The 11,497-nt window shown below is 32.0% G+C and overlaps 1 protein-coding gene across 1 annotated transcript; it reads left to right on the top strand.

The window, feature by feature from the left end:
• Positions 1–3,453: 3,453 nt before the first annotated feature.
• Positions 3,454–5,443, top strand: HELRODRAFT_182090 (hypothetical protein; the record flags this gene model as incomplete). Its single annotated transcript, XM_009032394.1, has 3 exons — positions 3,454–3,897; positions 4,280–4,409; positions 5,319–5,443. The coding sequence occupies 3 exons, from the start codon at positions 3,454–3,456 to the stop codon at positions 5,441–5,443; spliced, it is 699 nt and encodes a 232-aa protein (XP_009030642.1).
• Between the last annotated feature and the right edge of the window lie 6,054 nt (positions 5,444–11,497).

Raw genomic sequence — 11,497 nt, 5'->3', positions numbered from 1 at the left:
GCTAATGTGATCAATTCTATTTAATTTAAACAAAATACGCAAGAAAAAATTTTGATTAAGAGTTAACATATGAAGATTGGACTTCGAACTACAAACCCAGACGGGAATGCAATAAGTTAAGTAAGGCAAAATGAGAGAATTATATAAAGACATTAAAGTAAAGATAGGAAATCTAGATCTCAAACGATAAATTACACCCAGATTTTTGGATACTTTTAGGTTACATCTTTTAGGTTACATCCTTCGCAAGGTACCATTTTAACTTCACTTTCAATTCCAATTTTATTTTTAATATCTTATCTGTCATGTCCGCCAAATAATTTACATAATTCGTTTAATTCTCATTTATTTTAATTAAATTTCTTATATTTCATTGGTTTTAGGCTCAGATGATGGCTACCTAGCCGAAACAACGTTGTCAGCTTCTAATATGTCACAATTTCACAATAAATATGAATGTCAAAAACTACGTTGTGTTGAGTCCATAATAAAAAAGTTGATAAATGCAACATGGGCAAATAAATTTAACAAAATATATATATATATATATATACAATATTCTATAAATTCTACCGAATGTTTGGCGTTAATATGTTTGTAGTTCGTTTTTTCAATTTTTCTCACTAAAGTTTTTTGGTGAACGTTTAGTTTATTAAAATTCAAAATAAACTTATTTTCCGAATTCATGCTGCAAATAAGGCCATATTTCGATTCTGAATGAATCATTATCAGTGCTTTCTGCTGTTTATATATGGAAATATTGACTTTGTTAAAATGAACTTAGATGGAGATTGATTTTGTCAAAATAAACTTAGATGGAAATTAGGTGTCAGGTTTCTTTATTGTTTTTTTTTATTTATCTTCTTTGGTCTCCTTTTCTTCATCGATAGCATCATATTCTTCTTTGTCACTATTTACAATGCTAGTTTTTATTACTTCTTTGTTTTCGTTGTTGGTTAAGCGCCGGGTTGAAAGTGAGATTGTCATTTTTTGTTGTATATTTATTTTTGGTTTATTGATGTCAATTAGGACTGCTTCTGCAACAGTAACACCAAAGTAATATACCAGAACAGCAACTATACACGCATCTTAAAATTGCAGAAGCAGTTCTTATTCTTCAATTTATAGAATATTGTAAAAATTATGGTCTATTACCAACACACACACACACACATATATATATATATATATATATATATATATATATATATCATCTTATCATATATATCATATACAATTGATATCATCTGTTCTGTAGACGTATATATAATCATCCTACGCTTCCACAACTAGATATTCCTCCGGACCTGCTCATCGAGCTACTAAAGACCTGCACGGTTGAAAGCCCATTTGTTGCTCCAGATGGATCGTTATACAGTCAAATTGAAGGTGTCGTCATGGGCTCCCCATTGGGTCATTTGTTTGCTGAATTCTACATGTCAGAACTAGAGGCTAAAATATTTGCTGATCCTACAAATAAACCACCAACATATGCTCGCTACGTGGACGATATATTCATCCTTTGTTCCTCCGTCACCGACATATATAATCTGCAGAATATATTCCAAAATAACTCCCATCTGAAATTTACAACAGAATTCAGCACGGATGAGAAACTTTCGTTCCTCGATTGCTCAATTCAACAGAAAGAAGAACAACTAACTACCAAAGTTTACGTGAAACCGTGCAACTCCGGCCAGGTATTTAACTACAAATCAGACTGTCCTGACCGTAATAAAAACAATGTCGTATACAATTTCATCCACCGTGCACATAAAATTTCTTCTGACAATAAAATATTTCAAAGTGAACTAGTTCGTATCAAACAATTTCTAATCAATAACAATTATTCTAATAAAATTGTTGATGATATATGTTCGCAAACTCAATAATACAAGTAATCCAAATCTTCCAACAGTAGCAACCAAAACATCAATACCATTATACTACCTAAACCAAATGCACGACAACCACAAAGTGGATGAATCACAGCTTAAACGAATTATAAAAGCTAACATTTCTGTCTGCAATAAAAACAACTATTTAAAATTCATTATATATTATAACACTAATCGTAACTCGAACCTCGTCATGAAAAACAGCAATAATTCACCAACACCTACGTTAGAAAGGACAAGCCTTGTGTATCGTTTTACGTGTCTTACGCCACACAAAATTGTGGAAAGTTATATCGGTCACACACGCACTACTCTCCCCCGTAGGCTCACCATGCATGTACAAGATGGTGCGATAAAGAACCATATGACTACCGTACACAAGATGCTTATCACAAGGACCATCTTGGATGCCAATACAACAATACTTGACAACATTCTTCAACTATTTTCACAATACCGAGATCAGACACAGCCTGCCAATGTTGCTGGAGAACAGCCGCTCCTACAGGTACGAACACGATACAAGTATCGTTCAGCGTCTGACAACATCTTATCAACTAATATACACTGTTTGACTTTACGTCATAAACCCACTGTTTCGACTTCCCTAATTTCCTTATTTCAAGACTAACGTAATTACTGTTTTACATAATTTATCATTTATTTATCATGACATGATCATCTTCTATTATACTTTGTTTTATATGTTAATAACATACATTTTGTATAATTATCATATTATTTCTTTATATTTAATTTATATCCAATTTTGATTTTAATTTTTCAATTTAAACGGTAGTCCATAACACGGTTTTTATAATATCTTGCAATTACCACGTAGTATGTTTATTTCGTACATCCGCTGACATTGTTATTTAAATTTTATATATTTTATTATATATATATAATATATATATATATAATATATATATATATATAATAATAATTTATATATATATATATATAAATTTATATTTTATTTTAATTTTTAATAATAGCAGCATAAATTAAGATTATTTCCGAACATTTATTTACTGTTTTACATATTCCTACAAGGTGACACTATTTTATTCATTTATAATTATATCTAATATTTCACAATAGCATGTTACCATATAACTTATCAAATTTAAATTTATCTTTCATTGTTTTATTGAAAATTTTTACAATTCACTAATTTTAGGCTCTGATGATGGCTATCTAGCCGAAACAACGTTGTTAGCCACGACATGACACAAGTTTTTAATAAATAAGAATTGCAACAATTACATCATGTTGATTCAATTTCAAAGAAATTAACAAATGCAAAATGGGCAAACATATTCAACGAAATTTGTATAAATGAAAACCTCGTTCCTAAATATATATATGTGTGTGTGTGTGTGTGTGTGCGTGTGTGTGTGTGTGTGTGTGTGTGTGTGTATGTATAGCTTTGGCCATCAGATTGAAGATTGGAATTGTTCAGTTCTGTTTAATTGCCTTCTACAGACACGGCTCGGAACAGACGACTTCATTATTCTTTGAAGAGTTGATTTCTATGTTAGAGTTTATTACAATGTCGGAGGCTCATGTCGTACTTATGGGTGATTTTAACATTCACGTTGAAAAGAGGGATAGTTCTTTCACTCTACGACTACATGAGATACTTGATACGTTCCAGTTGGTCAATCATGTTAATCAAAAAACGCATGTGTCGGGAGGTACGTTAGACCTAGTAATTTGTTCACATGATTTTCCAATTCTTGATACTAAGATTGACCCGTGTTCGATATACTCAGATCACAGTTACGTAGGTGTGAGAGTGGCGTTGAATAAAGTCCGACCAAAATTGGTGAAGGCATGTATCGGACCGTGGAAAGATCTGAACGAAAAATGTTTTGTTGAAGCACTAGCGAACTCTCCTGTGGCAAACAAATGTCAATCTGACGATGTGGATTATGAATTTGCTGTGTTTAGTGGTGAAATTGAACGAATTTCTGACAATTTAGTGCCTATGCGGGTGATTTATCGTAGGCAGACAAATGCTGCACCTTCGTTTGACGGTGAGTGTAGACGTGCAAAGCGATTCTGTAGGAAGATGGAAAGAATTTATAGGAACCGTCCGGAAAGTGGGCGGAAAAAAAGATGGGCACTCTCATTGATGGCTAAACACAGATTCTTTTCTGACAACAGAAAAGAGTTGGAATTATATCGTAAGTTATTGGCATTATTGCCAATAACTTACGATATACTTACTAACAATAACTTATAAGCATTATTGGAACAATATCGTAAGTAGTAACAGAAACCAAAAAAATCTTTGGTATGTTTCCAATAAAATGTTAGGAAAACGTTCGGCAAACAATTCATTTAATGATGACAACGCTCTAAACGCTGATCAGATTTTACAATTTTTTTATGATAAAATTGCTAGGATAACAGAAACAACAAATGTACATTCTGAATTTCCGCTTCAAGTAGTCTCGATGTTGGATAAATGTACGTTTTTATGCTTTCCGTTGGTTACTGAAAGTCAGTTGAGGGAAACGGTACTTAAATCACCAACGAAAACGTGCAGTTTGGACATAATCCCTACGCATATCCTTAAAAGATACTTGGACTCATTTGTCTGTTCTCTGACGAGTTTTGTAAACCTTTGTTTAAGCTTTGGTAAATTTCTTTCTACTTGTGAGCACGCGATAATTCAACCGATTTTGAAAAAACTAACTCAGATGCAAATGAGGTGAGTAATTACAGACCAATATCAAACCTTTCCTTTGTTTCAAAGGTTTTGGAGCGTGATGTTCTTGATTTCCTGATGAATTATCTAACGACGAACAACTGAAACTGCATTGCTTCATGTATTGTCAAACATGTTTGTAGTCATGGATGATCGGATGATATCATTACTCTCCTTTCTCGACATGTCTTCCGCTTTTGACTGCGTTAATCACAAGCTTCTGGTAAATTTGGAGTTTCAGGAACGGTACTCGCCTGGTTTGATTCATATCTAACGGGTAGAACTCAGCAGGTTTTGTTTAGAAAAGTTTTATCAGCTGTCAAGGGGTTAACAACGGTGTTCCTCAGGGATCAGTGCTAGGACCAGTTTTGTTTTTACTCTATACATCGGATATAATTAAAATAATAATGTCGCATGGACTTGTTGGTCATGCGTATGCAGATGACATACAGATAGTTGCTACAGGTCATCCACAGACATTTCAGCCTGAGATTGATAAACTTGTTGGTTGTTTGATGGAGATTGAACGTTGGATGTTGAGCAATTCTTTGAGGTTGAACCGGGGTAAAACTCAGATGCTTCCAGTTGTCAAGACTTAATATAAACTCGTTAATACAGCTCCATCACCCATATGTCAGCATGTGTGATAACCTTTGTAAAATCAACATATTATAAACAATTAAAATAAAGTAATTAAATAGTTACGGATAAAATAAAGGATCACTTCAAAAATCTACACAATCGAGGATCACTTCAAAAATCTACACAGTATAACAACAACACCAGTATACATATGGAGTATATAGGCTCCAACCGTCAAAATTAAAAACAAAAGAAGCTATTCTTATCCTCACAAATAAACCAAGGATCAATACGCAGTCCGACAACTTCGCCCACGTCCTCCAACTCTTCACTCAATACCGCGACACTGTTCTATCTCATTCACCTAACGTCGTCAACAGTAAACAAGTTTCTGTCAACCACAAATATGAATACAGCAAACCCACACCGGAACCAACCGCTGTTAATCACCCGTTTGTATCTTCACGTCGCCGGTCTTAAAAAATTAGTTCATTAACATCATTATTCGAAGCTTAAAATTTTATGAACATAATTATTTCATTTTATTTTTATTATTTTATTTAATTTATTTTATTTTATATTTTATTTTTTATACATTTTTATATTTTTTATTCATTTATTTTTTTATTATTATTATATTATATCAACAATTCAATTTAATTATTTCCAATAATTCAACAACATACAAACAAGTTTAACTTTCCATAATTTTAATTAATATATCAACAATCTGACAATCTTTCCTAAGTTACTCATAACAGTAGTTACACGTCACCAACCACACTTTTAAATTTAAAATTTTATTATATCCGTTACTATTTAATTACTTTAGTTTAATTGTTTATAATATGTTGATTTTACAAAGGTTATCACACATGCTGACATTTATTTTAGGCCACATTCATCAGTAACTTTCAATTGATTTGACTGATTTAATATTTCATATAATTCAATTCAATATTTAAAATAAATAATTTAAATTAAAATAATAACTTAGGCTCTGACGATGGCACTAGCCGAAACGGCCGTAAGCCAAATCACGGATTTAAATAAATATGAGTCTGATAAAATACGTCTTGTTGAAGTCTTATTTAAAAAGCAAATAACTACAAATTGGGGAATTGGGGTATTATTTTTAATCGAACATATATATATATATATATATATATATATATATATATATATATATATATATATATATATATGGGACGAAGACTGTTAGAAATGCAATTATTGATAAAAATCACAGCATGTTCGGCGTTAACTTCCAATTTGACTTTTTGATTTTTCTAACGGTTGATCGTAAATTATTTTCAAGGTTCTTTAGTTCAAAACCAAAATTTTTGTTTATTTTATGCTTTTTTCGGTAGACCTATACCATCTTTGGTGTTCAAATAAATACCTTGTGTTTATGCCCAGATGCTCAAATATATATATATATATATATATATATATATATATATATATATATATATATATATATATGTATACTGTTCCTCTACCCTACTTTGTTGAGTTCTTGTTTGTTTAAAATGAATACTTAGTTTTACAATCATAGTTTTACATTATCGATGATTCCTCTGTTTTTAAATTTATTGGTAGAATTACCGGTTGTTTGATATTTATTATCGGATGTCTTTGTTCTATGAGTATTGATTCAGCTTGTGATTCTTTATAGCGCCAGTTTGTACGTGCATTGTGAGTCTTCTCGATAACTTGGTCGTCGTTATACCAATATATTCGGACTTATGGTGCCCACACTCACCAATATTAAATTTTAACAAATATTTCGGGCTGCACTAGTAAACCAGAATCGATAATGGATTATATTATCCAATTTATTACAATTAATTAAAAAATCGTTGGTGTTCATGGCGAAGCGCATATAGGTCATATTTTGACTTTTCTCATCATCATGGTTTATATAGAGTATTTCAATGTTTTGCAATTCTTTGTGCATGCAAAGTGCTTTTATTCTGCTTTGTCCTGTCCGTTTATTATATCTTGGTCCATTTATTATCTTTGTTCTGCTCATTCTCTTTGCTTGTCTTTCAATAATATTCTTCTGGTCAGTAATGATGTTGCTATTCTTTGTCCAAGATTTGCCTAGTAATTTTAGTTTTGTGTTTCTCTTGGTGTCGTCATACCAATATATTCACAAATGTGGTGCCCACACTCACCAACATTACATTTGAACGAAATATTAGATGGCTATAAGATTATCGATTCTGGCTTAGTGAGTAATTTAGTGACTTTACCTAGTTCTGTTCTCCTGCTTCCTACTTCAGACGAATTCGTATAAACTCGGTTTTAAAAAGCAGAGATCGTGCTCTTTAGATTTGTTTGACAACATTTACTATTTCCATAAAGACATAAACCTTTGTTTGCCGCTTTGGTGTACACTGAAGTTTTTAATTAACGATGGGTATTTTGTATTAGTATGTCTAGGAATGGTAGTTTATTGTCAGTTGTTTTTTCAATTATAAACTTTAATTTTGCTAAATTTAGACATTGTACAAGTTTTTCTATTCGATCGTCTTCATCGCATGTAACGAATATATCAGCGTATCGGCAGTATATATTAGGCTTTAACTTTGGTTCTTCTTTAAATAATGTTTCTTCGATACGACTAACATAGAAGTCTGCGAAGAGTACTCCCAATAAAGAGCCAATTTGCTGATGTTATGTGTTACCCGACCAATGAAAGGCGCTTCGACTACACATTCTTAGCAGTGTCTCTCTTGGAATGAGTAGTGGTGAATAACTGGAATTATATATTCTATTTATTATTATATTTATTGTGTCATCTACAGGAACATTTGTAAAAAGTGACTCCACATCCAAAGATGCTGTTTTGGTGTTACTGGATGGTTTTGCAGTGGATAATAGGTCTATGAATTCTCTACTTGAGTTTAGATTATAACTATTAAGGGTGTATGGTGTAACTATTTTATTGAGCAAAAATGCTCATGGGCATGTTATTGCAGCAATGGAGTATGCGAATGCAGGCTTTGGCTGATTATAGATGCACTTCTCCAGCCCGCCAACTTGAAAAATGGGACTGAAATTAGGTGTGCAGTTAGTGCTTCGTTAGTGCCGGTTAAAATAGTATTTATTCTCTTAGTACTGGTCTACTGCAAATTTCGAGTCTTTAGCGGAACTTTTGAAAAAGCATTTCCTGAGCCCCCCAGCCTTTTGGGGAACCAGCACTAACAAAAATTAATACGGCGCAGAACAGCACTAACGATACTGTGAGTTTCCAAGTCTAGCGGCATTTGGGGAGCTAGCATATCTCGAGCTCTCCCAACTATATTCCATACAGGGAACCAGCACTAACAAAAATAAATACGGCACTAACCGACACTAACTCCACACCCAATTTCAGTCCCATTTTTCATGTTTTGAGGCTGGAAAAATACACTCCTGATTATTGGTCGTAGAGTTGTTGGCTTTATGTGTTTTGACAGTACCGTAAGCATGCCCAGGCTGTGAATATGGGTACTTTTTTCTTCTGTTTTTTTCATTATTTCTTTTAATGACGTCGTTCAATATTGTCTTAAGCTTAGCAGTTGGATCACTAATAATCTTAATGAATTTATTAGTGTCACCAAAAATGCTATTCAGTTTGTCGTTGTAATCATTTCTATCCATAATAGCATACATTGCAGTAGAGTTTTGGTTTATATAGTTTCTTACACAAAATAAAGGTAGTTAAGTAATTAGTGCCATATTTTTCATGTTTTTATTGGTGTCACTTCCTTGTTCCCTATTGTTATTTGAGCAAGTATTAAGGCGTCGAGTTGGTAATGAAGCAATCATTCTTTGTTGGACGTTTATTTTAGGCTTATTGATGTCTATTAGGATAGGTTCTGCAACTTTTAGGTGTATTGTGTTGGTGTTTTGATAAATTATTTTGGTGTTATTGTCAAAAATTATAATCAGACTAGAAGTGTTAAGTAATAGGTTTGAATCTGTGGTTAGAAGTTTGTCAAACTCTGTAAATGACTGAATGAAAGAACTGCACTTAGCAATGTCAACACTTGACGCCAGTTTCCGAATGTCAACAGCAGGTGATCAAACTCAATGAATTTCCAATGCTAGAAACAATGACTAGGGCCTTACCTTGTTTCTAAAAAAACAAACAATATTTAATATAGTTTAATAAAATAAAGTTATTTTTATTTGTTTATTTTAAAAGCTGAATTATATATTAAATGTTTTAAACCTTTTTCTTGTTCTTGGAGTACTCTGGGTAAAATAATATCAAAAATAAAGTAGTCTAAATGACCGCATATCAGTTTGTAGGTCTCGCATAAACAAGAATTTAATTTGTGGTAATTTATGTTATTTATTTTTATAACATCAGAATTTACTGCCCTAGGCTCCAGCCTTTTTAGCCTATTGGTAAATACGGCTCCGAGCATGAGACATCACATGAAAGACAATCTATGAAGTTATCAAATAAAAATGAATCCATAGATACATCTTAGGAATAATTACTCTATAGAAAAATAGTGTAACTCTTGAAGTTAATTTTTGTTCTTTATTATGCAGCTCTGCCAAACACAAAAATGATTACATTTCAATTCTATACTTATAATTAAATTTTGTGACACAAGGAAAGGAATGTTGTTGGTCCAAACAACATAACACTATTATAGTTATTTTTATAGCATTTCTGCACACATGATACAGCAGCGTGATGGCATAGTGGTTAAGATAATTTGACGCTGTTTTGCAGTGACTGGGTTTAATTCAAATTATGACAAAAAGATTTCTGCCTATCACATGCTTCTAGTGTGATGTGTCATTTAGCATGTATTCATATACAACGTTTGTGCGAGTTGTTGATTCTCTGAGCCTAGGAAGAGTGTAATAGACTTTTTAACTCAAACAATCTTTAAAATCAGTAATTGACTAACAAACAAGTTGAGGAATAGAAGTGGACCAAGTTTGGATCCTTAGAGCATTCCACTTTACAATTATATTACATATGTCATATTTAGTAAGAATTTTTTTATAATTTGATAACCCTTACATTCTTACTTCTTATGTTATATAAAGACATAACAAAATTGTACAAAGACTCCATCACCACAAAGCACAAAGCAAAAGCTCAAGCCCAAACCTGGCAAACCAACATCAAACAGTCACATCCCGATACAATAATTTGGTAGTCGAAACCACAGTATTATAAATTAAAATGGAAAAATAATAAATTAATAAAATTAAAAAAATCTTACAAGTTGCAGCTCTGGTAGCCATTTTTTATATAAAATAATTAATAAATTATAATTATTAATTCGTTGGTCGTTCAGTGTTCATGTTCTGTAATATTGATGTTAATTGTTATTGATTTGATCTGATTTATTTTACCTTATAATTTATTTGTAACAAATACGTAGACCGCAGAGAAAAGTTTGCAAAAACTTTTTAAAAACTTTTACAAAACCAAACGCAGAGACTAATCGACTGACCGATTGATCCACCATAATTAACATTAGGGTAAGACTAATTGGCTGACTTACGGTTGGCTGACTTGCATGCAGAAGTTAATGTATGTGAACACACCGTAATGCGGTGATAAAAAAAAACATTATAATGAATAAAATATTGCAATATCAATAAAAATTTAATCAAAATATGTTTTAAATCTAAATTTAATTTGAAATAATGCAAAACATTGCGACAACATCGTATAATACCGAGTGGATGACTAGCCTTATAAGAAAATAAACGCTTTAAAAACAATACATAATTGATATATTATTAATAATATCATAATATGTATTTAATCAAAAATTGTATTAAAATATTGTGGTACATCGCAACAAAGTCACAAAAGTCTTGAATTATATTTAGTAATTTACGCAGTATTTGGCTGACTTTTCACAAAAGCACAATTTTCTTAATGAAATCAATACAACTTGTTATAAAAGAATTGAAATATTATTCTCAATTAGTGTTTGGTTGAAAATTGTATTAAATAACGCGATATATCGCAACAATGTCACAAAATATAGTGGCTGACTTAAAATATTGATGTAAACTTTAACGCTCGATGTTGTTGCGGTTGCGTTTGATGTTTGAAAACACCGAACCAAGAAGAGCAGTAAGCGGGAAAAGAAAAGAATACTGTTCGTTTGGATAGGCTGAACACGTGTTTCGTCCCTACCGGGGACTCATCAGCAGCCGGAATAACTATCAGAATAGTTATCGCAGTTTCTTATAAAGCCCGCACAAATCACCTCGTTAATTCGTGATATTTTATTAATTAGTCTTTTAGTTGCTATGATTT

Source organism: Helobdella robusta (genome assembly GCF_000326865.2).
Source record: "Helobdella robusta unplaced genomic scaffold HELROscaffold_80, whole genome shotgun sequence".
Lineage (NCBI taxonomy): Eukaryota > Metazoa > Annelida > Clitellata > Rhynchobdellida > Glossiphoniidae > Helobdella > Helobdella robusta.
This window is presented reverse-complemented; position numbering and strand designations above follow the sequence as displayed.